At 37.7% G+C, this 17,123-nt stretch overlaps 1 protein-coding gene across 4 annotated transcripts in view; it reads right to left on the bottom strand.

The window, feature by feature from the left end:
- gtpbp8 (GTP binding protein 8 (putative)) overlaps positions 1 to 17,123 on the bottom strand; it is a 55,612-nt gene that overhangs the window by 15,687 nt on the left and 22,802 nt on the right. For all 4 annotated transcript variants that reach the window (XR_009828288.1, XM_062067759.1, XM_062067760.1 and 1 more), the window contains one exon: positions 337 to 455. Coding sequence is in view for 3 of the 4 variants with exons in the window: in XM_062067759.1 (XP_061923743.1) it covers positions 337 to 455 (119 nt within the window). In the remaining variant the exon portion in view is untranslated. The remainder of the gene's footprint in view (positions 1 to 336; positions 456 to 17,123) is intronic.

Raw genomic sequence — 17,123 nt, 5'->3', positions numbered from 1 at the left:
TGTTATAAGACAAAAAATAAAGATCACATTGGTCGGTAAAGTAAATTTAAGAAAAACAACAGCATGACTAATTGGAACATTAGGAAAACAAAGGCACAAATCAAAATGTAGAGGCAAATACTATTATTATTTTTCAATATTACTTTGATACATTTTGTACAACAAAGATGCTAAAAAGCAATCCAATGGTCCCCAGGACAACACCCTTACTACAGTGTAAACAAATCAAACATTCTGATCAGGATTTATACTTTGTTGATTTTAACATATCATTTGATGGATTAAAAAAAAAAAAACAAGACCTCACCATACACACAACCTTGATGTGACACTTGCCTGACCAGAAATGGTTGAGGGTAGCAGCTTGTGGTCTGAGTATTAAGGACACCTTGGAAATTCAAAAGGTTTGTCAGCAACGGGCCACGACCACATTTATCAATCTTCGTCACCACCATCTGTGAAAACAATATCAGATGATAAACTAACGGACTGTATTTAATTTAAAAAAATCCATTAACTAAGTCTTATTTTGACACCTGTTGGACATTTCGAAGTAGGGGTGTCAAATTATCGCGTTAATTACGCTTAATTAATTACTGTATTTTTCTGACTATATGGCACACTTAAAATATTTTCATTTTCACAAAAGTTGGCAGTGCGCCTTATAACCCGATGCGCCTAATGTACGGATTGATCTTTTACTGAAAAAAATTGAATTGGTCAGAGGCACTGCGCTTAACTGGTTAAGTAGTTATCTTAGCAACAGACAACAGTTTGTACACATGAACCATGTCAATTTAGATAAAAAAAACATTACATATGGAATCCCACAAGGTTCTATATCGGGGCCAAAATTGTTCATCTTGGATATAAATGATGTCTGTGAGGTATTTAAAATGTAAAGTGTATATTATTTGCAGATGACACCAGTCTACTGCCCAGGGGATAACTTGGGTCATCTCCTGAATACAGTGGAACATGAGGTCAGAACACTGAAAACATGGTTCGATATCAACAAACTATCACTCAAATAAAATTAATTACATCCTCTTTGGAAATTAAAAAAATAATAAACAGATTAAAATCTGAATAAATGAAACAGAGATAGAACGAGTATAAGAAACTACATTTCTGGGTGTTACCAATGACAGAAAATTTAATTGGAAATTGCATATAAATAAATTAAGGACAAACATATCAAAAATGTTTCTGTACTGTATAAAATTAAAACATATTGAGAACACAAGTCATTGTTCATATTATACACATCTCTTGTACTTCCGAAATAAACTCAAACTCATATTTAAACTACTGTGCGGAAATATGGGGGAATAACTATATATCAAATATTAATAGCATCATTTTGGTCCAAAAAAAAGCCTTTAGAATTGCCAACCACGCAGACTATTACGCACCAACTAATCTACTTTTCATCAAACTCAACACTTTAAAATTTACTGACGTGGTTGAGCTAAACACACCAGTTGTCATGTTTAAGGCATACAATCACATGCTTCCATACTGTATCTAGGAAATGTTCAAACTGAGAGAGCCAACACAGTTTAAGAGGTGCTGCAATTTTCCAAAAAACACGGACTATTCAAAAAGCATGTGTATTTCAGTGAAAGGCATTAACGTATGGAACAGTCTGGATGATGAACTGAAAGAAAGTACCTCAATAAAATATTAAAAAAGAAGTATAAATCCCATTTTATAGAAAAACATATAGAAGATGTAGGTGTGCTATGAGCACTGAACTGAATACTATATATAAAACAGTATAAAACCTGTCTACAGTATAATGCAACAATAACGATGAAAGGGATGGTAAAATACCTACTGTATGTAATTATTATGTACTGAAACTAATACTGCCGACTATCAAGCATATTGATGATGTAAATGATGGTTAAAAAAAAATACTCTGAATTCCCTATTTATCCTTTCTTTCTTTTTTATTAGAACAAATGTTTTCCACAATAATGCATTGTTAATTGATATAAGTAATGTTGATGAAAATGTTGTTGAATGCTAATATATATATGCTAATATATATATTGAGTGCCAACATTTTTGAGCTGCACTGTTGGGTTTTTGAGTGGGACTTTGGGATGGACATAGATTGCGCTGTGGCCTTTGCAGTTGATTCGGCCTGGCCTTCTCTGGGCCTCTGACTGCATGTGCCTGGCTGTTGGGGGTTCGGTGCTTTCTGCATGTTTCGCTGTTCATTAGTTAGGGGCTGGGTGGCCAGACATCAACTGCCTGCTGGTGGTACTGAAAGGAGCTCTGGGCTTAGTACACATTTTTTCTCTTTGAAAGGTCAGTCTGGGCCCTTGCGAGGAACTGAGGACCGATGACTATCAATCTTGGTCCCGGGATGTCAAGATGTAACCGACACAACCACCAGTCCTGTTTGAAGTGCCAATACTAACAGAGCTAGCAGTTTTGTTGGACCAGTCATGGTACGCACACCTTGTGGGGTTTGCAGTCTGTCTGCATGCTTGGAGGGCAGTGGGATGTGTGGGGGACACCTGGCACTGGACTTTTGGAGATGTGCAGCCAGAGTTCAGGTTTGGGTTCATCTGTGAAGGCTTGCGCTCACGTTCCATCCTGACGGTTCGCCTTGAGATCCAATTGTGTAAAAAATTTTAAGTGGTGTAAACTGAACACAAGGAGTGAACAAAATTAGATTAATTTTGCTCTGAAAATTGTTGATAAGGGGTGGGATTTAATAAGCTCTGCTTCTTTCTACTCCTTTTTTGACATGTAGAAATGAAAACTGTCAACCTTAGTTTGTAGACAATTATAATTTGTTATGCATGTCCAGAATAAAATTAACTGAACTGAACTAACCTGAGTTCATGTCGGCTTACCAACGTTGAAGCAATTTTATTTGCTCCATGGTGTAATGATAAGTGTGACCAGTAGATGACAGTCACTCCTAAGAGATACATGTGGACTGCAAGATGACGCTAGCAAGCAACCCAAAATCTTTGATGTTTCATTGAGACTATAGAACATTACACAAAATACTTTCAACATTTTTTATTATGACTTTGGTATGCTACAAAGTCGCACTGCTTGATGGATTGTCGGCGCATTACAGCTACCATAGTCAGACGCACTGTGCTTCAACATACGTTAGGAGACATTATCTGGCGTTATGCTTTGCAATATAATGCAAAACCAACTTTTCTTACCTATTAGTACCTGCTGATTTGTATATGTGATCTGCGTAAGTCCCGAAAATATATGCGTGTTCTCAATTGTAGTCCGCGCCGACGTCGTAGTCAATAAGCTCCTTCTTTTTCTCTATTCTCTTGTTGCGGGGGCATTTATCCTCTGCTGTTGCCATTTTTGAAATAAAGTGGCATTCAGTTCTAATTTATATCTGTCAGTTGATTCGCTATGAAAGTGCTAAAAACTACCGGTGTAGTAGGTTTTTTATTAATTCACCCACAGAACTTTAGTTAGAGAGTTCCGGGCGGACATTTTTTCACGAGACCCTTTTCCGGTGTTGTTGTTGCACTAGTTAGCCATGGATGAGGAGCTACTGCGCCGTTATTGATTTAAGTAGTCTGAAAGTCATTAAAACACTTAGCTCCATCTTTTGATACTCCTCCATCAACTCCCGTCCTTACACGTTACACCGGTTCAACAAAGATGACGGAGAGGAGACATTGTCGAAGTGGAGCCACGTAAATAAGACATGCCCACAAAATGGCGCATCCCGAAGAGATGCTCAGAAAGCGACTTGAAGATGGTTTTTAAAAGAATCTATGCAACATTTTGACCAAATGGATTACATGTTATGTAGACCACAAGCCGAAAAAAAAAATCATATCATCGGCAGTGCGCCTTATAATCCAGTGCGCCCTATCTGAAAAAATGCGGTGGTCATATTTAGGGCGTAATGTTTTTTTAATTGAGTTAATACAATTTTTGTATTTGGCTTCTTGTGCTTGAATTGGGGTGTAAAACAATGGTCAGTCACACCCTGAAGTGGACAGTGATTGGCTGTCATTGGGATTGGGCTTGATGAGCAGAAGCTGATAGACTCCCATTTTGGTTGGGGAGGCAAAGGGAGGAGCAGCAGTCTTCTCTGCAGCAGAGACTGAGCCACTGCAAGTGAGTTGTTGGTCCAATGAGTGTAAAATACAATTTTCAAAAACGCCCAAACAGCACTATTGATAAAGTTAGAGTGATACGTCTTCTTTGTAAGGAGTTTTCTTACCATCGAAACAGCTCAATCACTCAGTCAAAACTGCATCCACAGCTAACATTAGCAGTGAAGATATTAGCAATTTAACAAGCTAGCATTAGCTCTTCACCAAACTAAATGAGACGACAACTATGGAGAACATTAGCCCCAGGAGCCTGTGAAAGACTTTCAGCCCAAGCATTAGAGTACTTGTCCTCCACAAAGATCAAGTAAGTGACATGATGTCAGCATAGCCACTTTATCCTTTCTGTAGCATACTAGAAGTAATTGCTTGATATTATTTCCATCCATGATCATCACTTTATTTTGTGATGATAAACACTAATATAACTTACATCAGGTCTGTTTTATACATTTCCAGCTTTATTTAAAAAAACAAAAACAAAAACAAAAAAAAGAGTTGAGAGAATTTTCTTATCACATTGATGTTCCCCGTGCAACAGGTGCCAAATTGAACACTCGTAATACAGAAAATAAAAGTTGATTGTGAGTAGAATATCAGGGGATGTTGTAAGTTTGTAAAGCCTTTGGAGACACTAGTGATTAAGGGCTATATACCGTAATTACATTGCACATTCACTGTACAAACATACATATACGCATTCTGTACATATACTAGCACATATGCATATATACACTCATGCGTCTAATCATGTTTCATCAAATATATATTAACGTGGTTCCCCAAGAGGAAACTGGGTAAAACACGGCAAACTGACAACGCTTAACGTATTGTTACTATAACAATCTACAAGGTTAATACAGTTTGCTTCTCTTTCTTTCCCTCCATTTATCGCTTTCTTTTGTAATTCAAGTTATCGTTACATATATGTATTGTTGCATTTGAAACAATCGTATTGTTGATAATAGAGGTAAGTAATACTATTATTATTACCGGTATTCATTGTCAATAGTGCTATTTCTATTAGTATTTTTAGTGCTCCATTTGTAGTAAAATAATGTTTCTTGTCATTTCTGTGTTATTAATATTTATTTCACTAACTGCTTCTTTGCTATTACTTTCTGTATTATATTTGTACATATCGTATTTGCTGATGCTGTTCTGTTGTTGTCTCTCTGTTTTATTCCCCTCTTGTCCCCGCTACTTCCCCCTCAGTCTTCCTTTATTTTTCTTCCTATCCCCTCGTGTTCTGGTTCGGCTGAGCCAAACATTAATATAAATCCATTTAATAAAGTCAAATACAAATAAGGCAACAAGAGAAGTATCTCTTCACTTATCTTTTGTAAAGTAAATCTGTACAGCAATTGTGGGAATCTACATCAACAATATGATTTGCCCGAGTGGCTGGACAGGACAAAAAAAGGGCTATATAAATAAACTTTGACTGAGTGATAGCTTTAATTGATAGAATACCTGTTACTTGGCTAGACATTTATTTTGCTTTTCCTGATTAAAATATTGCGTAATGAAATCGGTTCATTCTTTTAAAATAACCCTGTATTAGGGCTAGGCGATATGGCCTTTTATTAATATCTCGATATTTTTAAGCCATGTCACGATACACGATATATATCTCAATATTTTTGCCTTAGCCTTGAATTAACACCTGATGCATATAATCACAGCAGTATGAGGATTATATGTGTCTACATTAAAACATTTTTGTTCATACTGCATTAATATATGCTCATTTTAAACTTTTATGCAGAGAGGGAAACCACAATTAAGTCAATTTACCAATACTGTATTTATTAAACAGTTATTAAGCAGTGGCACAAACATTCATGTGATTTCAAAACAGAAAGTGCAAGATTGTAAGAGACATTTTAAAACAAGCTATTAGTGCACTTTTGTGCATGATGTCACTAAGATGACATATCAAAACAACACTAAATTAAAGTGCACTTTTTGTACAGAACGCAACTACAATAGTTTAAAACAAATAAAGTGCACTTTTGTGCATGATATCACACAAGATATTTCAATAACTGTCAAATAAAAATGAGCTGCATAATAAGAAATCAAATGGTTTATGTCCTTCACTATGTGGTAGGATTCCTGCGGACGTTATCTCCTTCAGTTGTTGACTAATTTTTTCATACGGTGTTGATGTGGAAATAGTTGCTTCGGCATTTTGTGGGTGTGGCACCGAACGAAGATGTTGACATCCGGAGTTTAAAGCACTCTTCATTCTCTAACGTGTGACTTTTCAAATGATGCTACAAATTAGCTGTAGGTGCTACTTTTTGTAGCAACGCTTTTGCCGCATACTTGTTCGACATCTTCCCGCTTGAAGCCAAACCACCGCCAGACGATGGAACCTGTTCTGCTTTTCTTGGGAATTAATTCTTCCCTCATTTGTTACCAGATTCGCACCTTCTTTTTCTCTTATTACCACTCGCACCACTCCACTTGCATCACAGCTAATGTTACCCATGCTGCTACCTCTCTGCTCCGCGAGGGCGTATGACGCGACACTATGTGACGTATGTAAGAAGGTGCACTTGTTTTAAGTCTCTGTGAGGAGAGACAAGAAAGAGTGAAAAAAGCCTGTAGTGTAATGCCCGCAGCTAAAAGCAACTGCGTGAGAATGTATACTAGAATATCACGATATAGTCATTTTATATATCGCACAGAGACAAACCCGCGATATATCGAGTATATCGATATATCGCCCAGCCCTACTGAATCAGAGGATATGCAACAAGTCCATTGTTCAATACTGTCTTGTTTATTGCTTGAAAAAAGTGTTTGTACTGCTTTTCGATGTGTTCACTTCAGCGTTTTATATGGACCTGATGTTTTATTTTAGTAAATGGTTTCAGTACAAACACTGCATATGTTTAAGTCAAACAATAAGTGACTTCATAAAGCCACTTTTTCCGGTTATCAATCTTTTGATCCGCCACAATCATGTAGGTTGAGAGCTTTTCTCAGCATTTTATATGAGATTAAAAAAAGATTAGTTAGACTAATTACAGATCATAATTGTTTGCTCTTTTTGTTTAATCACTTGACAGCACTAATTAGTGGTACAGCAATTCAATTAAAAACACTACTGGAGTCTGGCCAAGTTTTGCGATCATCATTTTTCATTATGAAGGCTGGTGTGATCATGACAGATTGACTGTCAGTCGTCCAGACAGACATTTTTTAAGGTGCATTTTTGGGCTCAGTAGCACAACTACGTGCACTGCTTCTGTCTAAAAAGTGCTAAATCTTCAATGTCTCTGCCGTAGCCTACTGCTTATTCTGCTGATTTTTGCCAAGGCCTGAACAATAGCATCAAGCTTTAAGTTGGTGTTCCACATAACCAAGTTGCAGTATTTCTAGTTGCCATGGCAGTCCTTCACTGTCAGGCCCATTTGCAATGTTGGAACCTATCATGTGGACTGACGTTTGTTCAGGGAGGGAGATTCTGACAGTAAAAGTTGGATTGTGGAAATAATGGGGATATTTTGGGTGGAGGCCGTGTGATGGTGCGTGGCAATATCTTTATCGAAGAATTGAAAGTAATCCTAATGCTAAGTGATATCAAGATGAGATTCTGCTACCAAGTAGGCTGCAACTAACAACTATTTTAAAAGTCGAGTCATCGACTATCTTAACGATTAGTCGACTAGTCGGATTATAAAGCGTGCACATACTCAGTGGCTCTGATTTAGCCATCACCTTTTAAATTCAGCTTGAGATATTTTTAGGCATGTGCTTATTAACAACAAATATGACTCATTCGTTCAAAAATATTTATTTATACTGTAACTGTGCTGCTCATTAGGCTGTTTTAAAAGTTTAAATAACTGTTAAGCTTTTGACCATTTAAAAGTAAGGACAGAAAAAGTGCAAAAATAAACGATTGTATTCTTTTATGTTAAAAAAAGGACACTTAAAATAGCAGCCATAACAACAAACGACCAAACAACAAAACTAACTTGCTCAAAAAGAAAGCATTTTGTGATGATGTGTTTAAAAGGCTGCACACTGGTATATTATTAATTACTGATTAACTCCCTGGCATTTTAAGCACTATAATAGACTCAATGCATATAATTGTATCATTGATTAATACTTAAGATTTTACATATCTGATTGTATGTTTACCATCGCATTGGTGCCTAATGCTTAGTGCGTGTGTGTGCGTGCATGTGCAATTGACGTTTGTTAATTTGCCTTTCTTCATTGCAGTGCAAACTAACACTGCTTTAAAAAGTACTTGAATTGATTTAGACAAAGTTTCACTGGCGGACTTTGGTTAAAATGATAGTCAAATACATTTTTCACACAACTTCGTTTCACACTTGTTGGCTAGCTATCAAGGTACAGGCTAACAATCTTAGCGAGTTGAGAAAGCACCATCTAGATATCCAAAATTCCTCCGCTTTAAAAGCTCCCGTATCACAGATGTTGTGTAATAAAAACAAGGCCTGCTTTGCAAAATGAGCAAGGTAATCACATTTTTAAGAATAGGAAATGTTTCCACAATTTACATGTTTTCACCCGTGACGTCGATGCAGATCCTGGAATGGACTAGGCCAGTGGTTCCAAAACTTTTTTTTGCCGAGCCCTTATTTGGAAAATAAGAATGGTTTCAGCCCCTTCCAAAAATCCCCTCAAACACTAAATATACACTGTATATGTATACAAAAAATACTGTGTGACAATATTCAGACAATAACATGGTTTGCAGTCAATTGTGTGTATTTTTAGGATCAAAACAGAAACAGAACGGCAGCATTTATGTGTGAAGGTTAAACTTAAACAGACATTAATTCATCAACATTTTTGAGTTTTGTGTTATTGTTAGTTATTGATAACATTTCAGATTCCCTTCCCAGTTCCCATTCTTCTGAGGTTTTTTGTGTTTAATTTTATTTCAACAATGTGTCGAAGGGCCAAAAACAACAAGCTGCAGACACCATATTGAGCCTGCGTCAAAATTTGGACTTCTACAGTTTGACTTCCTCAGGGTTGAGTGTGTGACTTCACATCAACTGTGAGCATTCACAACTTTATTTAGCTTGTTAGCTTCCCATTGGGAGTGAATGATGGTGTAGTTCAAGAGCTAAGTAAGAGTTATTGTACATCAAATTAATACATCATAAGAGTCAGCCTTAACAATAGGGCTGCACGATTAATCGACATCGAATCGACATTGAGGTTTTAATTAGTGCAATTACGTAATCGCAAGAGATTAGGTTTTTTTTTCTTTGCCTCACCAGCATATCAGTGACAGACATGTTTGCCAATCAAAATTGTTGTTCCTTGCATTTCTTTGTCCAGACACACACACACACACACACACACACACACACACACACACACACACACACACACACACACACACACACACACACAGGAAGCATGACCAGAGAGCCTCGTGACTCGCCAGTGAGAAGTGCCGCCAAGTCACAACAATCAGGAGGAGCCAGCTTCAAATCGGATAGGCATTATGACCCCATCAACACGGAGGGACGAGCAAGAATGCAGTGATCACATGATGGAAACGAACAAAAAGACAACGTCCGATCTAATTTTTCCAACTTGGAAAAAATGCACTTTGAGATGTTCAATATTTATTTTTAATTTAAATTGTTTCTTACAGAAATAAGAGTCCATTTAATTTGTTTGTTTATTAATTTAGGATAACAAAGTTATTTACCTTCTAATTAGAATATAATGGTAAACAATTTTACAGTATGGACAAATAAAACTTGATATCCTTTTAAATGGTTAGTAACATTATTATTGTATATTATGGAGTTTGCATGTTCTCCCCGTGACTGCGTGGGTTCCCTCTGGGTACTCCGGCTTCCTCCCACCTCCAAAAACATGCACCTGGAGATAGGTTGATTGGCAACACTAAATTGGCCATAGTGTGTGAATGTGAGTGTGAATGTTGTCTGTCTATCTGTGTTGGCCCTGTGATGAGATGGCGACTTGTCCAGGGTGTACCCTGCCTTCCGCCCGAATGCAGCGGAGATAGGCTCCAGCACCCCCCGCAACCCCAAAAGGGACAAGCAGGAGACAATGGATGGATGGATGATTACATTAGTACCGGTAGTTATTATCAGTTATTTCTTAAGTTCATGGTGTAGACCAGTGATGCCCAAAGTGGGGCCAGCGGGCCAAACACTGTGTCATTTTGTTTGGCCCGCCAAAGTATCGTTACCAAGTTTAATACATACCGTATTTTTCGGATTATAAATCACAGTTTTTTTCATAGTTTGGCCGTGGGTGCGACATATACTCCGGAGCGACTTATGTGTGAAATTATTAACACATTACCGTAAAATATCAAATCATATTACTTATCTCATTCGTGTAAGAGACGAAGCAAATGGCAGCAATCGTCACTCACACGTCAACCAATAAGAATTCGGCGGGGGAGGGTCATGGCAGAAGTGCATTGTGGGTCATGGGATGCTAACTGCTATATGCTATATGCTACTGCTGTAGCTATTAAAATGGATCACATCAACATTGGCGGTACCTTATAAAAACTGAGAAGAACTGAACAAAAATGGCACCGAAAAGGAAATCATATACTGCAGATTACAAGCTGGACGTAGTGAAATATGCAGCAGAGAACGGCAATTGAGCAGCAGAAAGAAAGGACATACCAGAGGAGACACCGGGGAGGAAGATTTCATTGGATTTAGCGATCGGGAGTGACATATTGTTTGGTAACGTATAGCATGTTCTATATGTTATAGTTATTTGAATGACTCTTGCCATGATGTGTTGCGTTAACATGCCAGGCACGTTCTCAGTTGGTTATTTGTGCGTCATATGGCGTACACTTATTCAGCCTGTTGTTCACTATTCTTTATTTATTTTAAATTGCCTTTCAAATGTCTATTCTTGGTGTTGGATTTTATCAAATAAATTTCCCCCAAAAATGCGACTTATACTTCAGTGCTACATATAAATGTTTTTTTCCTTCTTTATTGTGCATTTTCGGCCGGTGCGACGTATACTCTGAAGCGACTTATAGTCCGAAAAATACGGTACTCATACTGACCCCTTTCAAGCTGCACAATCATTGATGGCATGTCCACAAGGCTACACTGTAAAAAAAAAAAGTCAGCAGATTTTACTCAAAAAATCTGGCAGCTCAGTCGCCAGAATTTTACCGTAAAATCATCAGTGGTACTATTTTTGCATCTACTGTAATGCACTGTAAACACAGGGAACGTAGATTTTACGATAAAAAAGTAGCGGTAAAGTTTGCGGCAAAAAAACTGTGGTACTGTTTTTCAATTTACAGTAATGCACTGTACAAAAATGGCCATAGATTTGACGGTAAAAACTGGCAGCTCAGTCACCAGAATTTAACATAAAAACAACAGTGGTACAGTTTTTCAATTTACATAAAAAAGTCAACGGTAAATCTTACAGTACAATTCTGGTGACTGAGCTGCCAGTTTTTGTAACCATAAATGTACAGATTTATATTTTTCAATTAGTTGCGCTTTGTTTTTGAGAATTTGAATTTGAGACCCCAGCTCAACAGCAAAGTTGACACCTATTGACATTCTATGGAGAAGAATAATCTTGGTTGCCATGCTTCGCCAACATCCTATTTTGAAAAGCTAAATGCTTTGAAATTTAGTGTCCTCCATATGTCAAATCTGTCTGGGTGAAGTTTGAATGTGATCAGATGAAATATCTAGGACAAACTGGTCACAGAATAAACCTAAAAGTGGCGAAAATCTGCAGAAAATTACCGTTTTTGAATGTACATAAAAGATGCAGAGTTGTATGCTAACTGAATCAGGCACACAACTGTGACAATCTCTACAACCTTATAATCAATTATTGCCGGTATGAGGCTAAATTCCTCACTCGTGGAGTTCTATGGTAAAAATCGCTGTTTGGCCGGCAGACCATTGGCATATTTTTAGTTTGGCCCTTGGAGGCAAGACGTTTGGGCACCCCTGGTGTAGACAAAAGCTCTGAGGTCTGTCTGCATAAAGACAAATACTTGTTTATATTTTTTTGTCTTCTTCCTTTACTCGTTAGTTTTGCAGTTTTATGCATGTATATGTAAAATATAAAAATCGCAAATCAAAGCGCAATCGCATTAACGATCCGCATTGCTGTCAGCTAGAGGATTTTTTTGGAGGTATACAGAATGTCACACTATTAAACCCATTGTTGCGTGGCCTGTTGTTGCAACATACGCGGCATTTGGACACAAGAGTATTATTTTATACATTATTATTATACAAAGTGTAATCCATGCTTCACCAACTCAAGTCCAAACTGAAACAGGCGAAATTGAAATAAAAGTATTTGACGGTAGCTGCGTTGTGAAATGTGCTCTGCTGTGCAAAACAGCTGGGAAGTTAAGTTAGAACTTTACACACTTATTTGTGCGTGTACATGTGTACTTTCTAAATATTTTTTAACATGTTCAGCGTCATGATGTCAGATATTAATAATACTCTGTGGTACAAATTGAATATGTCTGATGGATGCATTTAAACACTGTGTACTTGTCTGCCATTGCAAACACCAGGAATTCGTATGGTAGCTACAACTCTGCCAGATAGCTTTGACAAACATTCATAGTAATTTTTACGTTTTGCTGCAGGTCCTCTTCCAATATTACTTTTTTTTTCTTCGTCTGATTGGATTTTCTTCATCGTCGTTCTCCTCAATCTGCTCGTGCCCACCTCATGTCATTTTATAAGTTGTTTTGGGATTCAATTATCTTCCATTCAAATCACCTGTCCAACATAATTGGGTCTTCATTAACATCTTTGCCCTGTCCAACTCCTCCTGGGAGATGACCTTGTTTTGCCAGTGGATACCAATAACCTTGTGAAGCAATTGCATGTGAAACTTGTACAGCTGTTTTATGTGACGGTATTAGGCTGTCCATGTTTTGCTGCCATTCAATAGTGAAAGGAGGACAAACGTCATGTAAACTTCCAGCTTTGTGGACAGTTTGATGCCTTCTTGTTGGAGGACCTCTACTCTCAGACTACCGAGTTCCCAGCTGGCCCTCTGGATCCCCGATGATATCTCTTTATCAAGGGAACCATCTGCCTATATAGTGCTGCCAAGGTACTTAAAAGTGTCAACGCACTTGAGCTCAACACCTTTAATAGTGATGACTGGAGGTGGTTTTGCTATTTTTGGTGGTGCATGACAATTTGTCTTTGTAAAAGGTAAAATTACAACATCAGCATTCAACATATTATATTCCCTAAGGTAGGTAGGTGGGTCGAAGAGACACATCTAATCTTGAGATTAAAGTTTTCTTTTATTCTGACGAATAATAGTTCATCTTTCCTAAAAGCTGTGCTGTCAGAGCCTTAATGGTGTTTCAAACGTTTAATAGCCTGAGAGAATGAATAATTGACTTCAGGGACAAAAGAGGGGCTGCTTCATTATACAATCACAACAGGGGGCTTTCAGAAATGTCTAGAGTTTTTAAATATCTGAATGAGCACATTTAAATGTTTACTTCGGGAATGGAATAAAATGATGAAATGAAAATTATTAAAGCAGCAATAATTTTAAGAAAATTAAGCATCTCCTCTACCAAATGAAGATAGAACTTTATTATTGTCTAGTTTACTTCAGGAAACTATAGGGTCCACAAGGGTTGGAATTGGGGGTTAAATCACCAAAAATGATTCCCTGGCGCGGCACCGCTGCTGCTCACTGCTCCCCTCACCTCCCAGGGGGTGATCAAGGGTGATGGGTCAAATGCAGAGAATAATTTCGCCACACCTCGTGTGTGTGTGACAATCATTGGTACTTTAACTTTTAACTTTAATTTAAGCCAAATACGAAAACATTTTCATTTATTTTCACAGTGAATCTGGTTAGCTTCATTCTTTTACAAGCATATCATACACAGTGTAATTGATAAATGACAATGTTGAAAGTTGTCTATCCATTCTCTCACACCAGACTGCACTACTAATGTGTATCCTGAAATAATGTTTTGTTTTTATGTTTTTTTATTGTTTAGGAAGGAGTGGAGAAAGGCCTGTCAGTCCAAGAGCAAGGTCTACCATATCAAAGCCACCACTGTTCTCTCTTTATGGAGTATAAACGAAGGAATGCAGTAACATGTAGCTGATTTTGAAGGACTATAGTTAGTTGTAGCTGCTTGAAGCCTTGCCTTGCTTTGAAGGTGAATAATTACATTAAGTACTTCACTCTATTTAACTTTATTTTGATAAAGTTGTACATTATCTTTTTAACTGCACATTTTATATTTATGTTCGAAGTTATAAAAAAGAGTTCATTGTAGGGCTGGGAGATATGGCAAAAAAAAGCTCACGATTAATTTTTTCATATCATCCGATCTCCATTAATATCACCATTTTTTTTTTAAATTTTAAAGCGGATTGTCCCGTGTAACATTATACCGAGTACCACATCCTTACTGTTTACTACTGCAGTATCTTATAACAAATATTTCCAACATGTTTGATGGGATATGCTAACAGCTGAGAACTGTCATTTTGTCCATATATTTAATTGTGCTTACTAGAGGTGCAACGGTACAGGTAACCCACGCAACGGTCATTTCCTGGTGTTAGGGCCACGGTAATGCTTCTTTTTCGTTACGTTTTGTGGGTGTAAAGAGAACAACTTTTTTTCCTCTCAAAGTTATTTTGTTTTTTTGCTTGTCATCACAAACATTCTGCGGTAAACAAAGTATCAGTGGTGTAGTGAATATTATAGGACTTTTATTTCAAGTTAACATCTACTAGACAACATTTTCAAATGGTACATGTTTTGTATTTTTTAATTACTTCTTTAATTACACATCAGTGCTTCTCACCAGTGATTTGGCAAACAAGTGGTGACACAGATTTTGGAGTTTTTAAACCTCAAATTCTGTATCTCATATTGAATGAAAATACATTAAAATACAGTTTGAATTTAAAGTACAGTAAAAAATTGTTTACCAACACATAAAACATGTTTAATGATTATTTCAGGAACAAAATGTCTTTCTATCCACAAACAAATAGAACACAAAGTGTCTGTCTGCAAAGTTTTTTTTGTACATTTTATGTAGTGGAATCTTTGCAGACACAAACAAAAAGTCTGTTTAAATATTTAGATATAAAAATGTATTTTCTGACTAAATTAGTGGGTCTGTTGATTCTCCCAGTCGGCACCAATACAATCACATAGACGTTTATGTGAGTGCCTGCAAGTCTGCATTCAGGGTCGGATTACTGATGAGCTGCAGCAGATAGCAAAACTAAAGTGTGTCACTAAAGTCGCTGCTCCTTTTAAATGTTGTGTTTCAACTTCTATGCTAGTGTTATTCATATTTCTTAATTTTTTTCTTTTGGGCTGCACTTTCAGCTGTGTGAGGGGGAAGAGGCACAACGCTGATAAGTCATTAAGTCGTAACGAGACTGACTTTTGCGACGGTGGAACGCATGGTCGCACGCACACCCACACAAACATTTTCATAACAACACACGCAAACGTAAACAAACACACACACACACACAAACAAACACACACACACACACACACGCACCCATTCACACGAAGGATTACGGTCAATAAACGTGGATTGTTCCGTGCAGGATTACACCAAGCATCGTTGCTTCCCTACTGCAGTAGTAAGAAGTTATAATCTAGTTTCAACGTTATAACATGGTTATGATCTAGTTTCAATCTCAAATTAAATCCATTCATTTTCTACCACTTGTCGCTCTCAGGGTCGCAGGGGGTGCTGGAGCCTATTTTAGCTGCATTCGGGCGGAAGGCGGCTTTACACCCTAGACAAAGGCCCCACCTCATCGCAAGGCTACTGCGGTAACTTCTATCAGAAATTTACGCCATGTTTGATCGGAGAAATACGCTAACAGCTGATCACCGTGATCAAACTCAAATGAATCGCGATCAACGATCATGATCATATAATCGCCTAGCCCAAGTTGCAAAGTTTTACAATAAAATAATCTGTTTAATCAAATACAGGGCGGAGACCTGAGCCAAGCCACATATCTAAATGCAAAATTCCTCACGAACTGGATTGTGTGGCTACCATCATCTGGAAGGATAGACAGAAGATCAACAATACTATTAAACCATGAACATGTAAATACACGGTTAATAATTTCCAGCTTGGCGAAGCTTAACAATTGAAGCTGACTTAGCTACGGAGCTAACGTGATAGCATCAGGCTCAAATGCAGATAGAAACAAAATTAAAAAAAACCCTGACTGGAAGAATAGACAGAAGATCAACAATACTATTAAACCATGAACATGTAAATACACGGTTAATAATTTCCAGCTTGGCGAAGCGTAACAATTGAAGCTAACTACGGAGCGGCGGCGGCGGCGGGCGTTGTAGCTCTCGACGACACCCCGGCCGCCATCAGAGTCGGCAAGAAACATATATTTCCCCAAAGTTACGTACGTGACATGCACATAGCGACACTCACGTACGGGCAAGCGATCAAATGTTTGGAAGCCAAAGCTGTACTCACGGTAGTGCGTCTGCTATCCAGCTCAAACACAACACAACCTCCTGATTGTGTTGCTACAGCCAGCCGCTAATACACCGATCGCACCTACAACTTTCTTATTTGCAGTCTCCATTGTCCATTAAACAAATTGCTAAAGATTCACCAACACAGATGTCCAGAATACTGTGGAATTGTTCGATGAAAACAGAGCAGTTTGTATGGTGACACATTGGGTACGAATACTTCCGTTGCCGTCGTGACGTCACGCGCATACGTTATCATACATAGACGTTTCCAACCGGAAGTTTAGCGGGAAATTTAAAATTGCACTTTATAAGTTAACCCGGCCGTATTGGCATGTGTTGCAATGTTAAGATTTCATCATTGATATATAAACTATCAGACTGCATGGTCGGTAGTAGTGGGTTTCAGTAGGCCTTTAAAGCTCTTACTGTTGTTGCACTTTCATGAAG

This window comes from Entelurus aequoreus, linkage group LG13, assembly GCF_033978785.1.
Source record: "Entelurus aequoreus isolate RoL-2023_Sb linkage group LG13, RoL_Eaeq_v1.1, whole genome shotgun sequence".
Lineage (NCBI taxonomy): Eukaryota > Metazoa > Chordata > Actinopteri > Syngnathiformes > Syngnathidae > Entelurus > Entelurus aequoreus.
The sequence above is the reverse complement of the archived record's forward strand: the minus strand, read 5'-3'. Positions and strand labels throughout refer to the sequence as shown.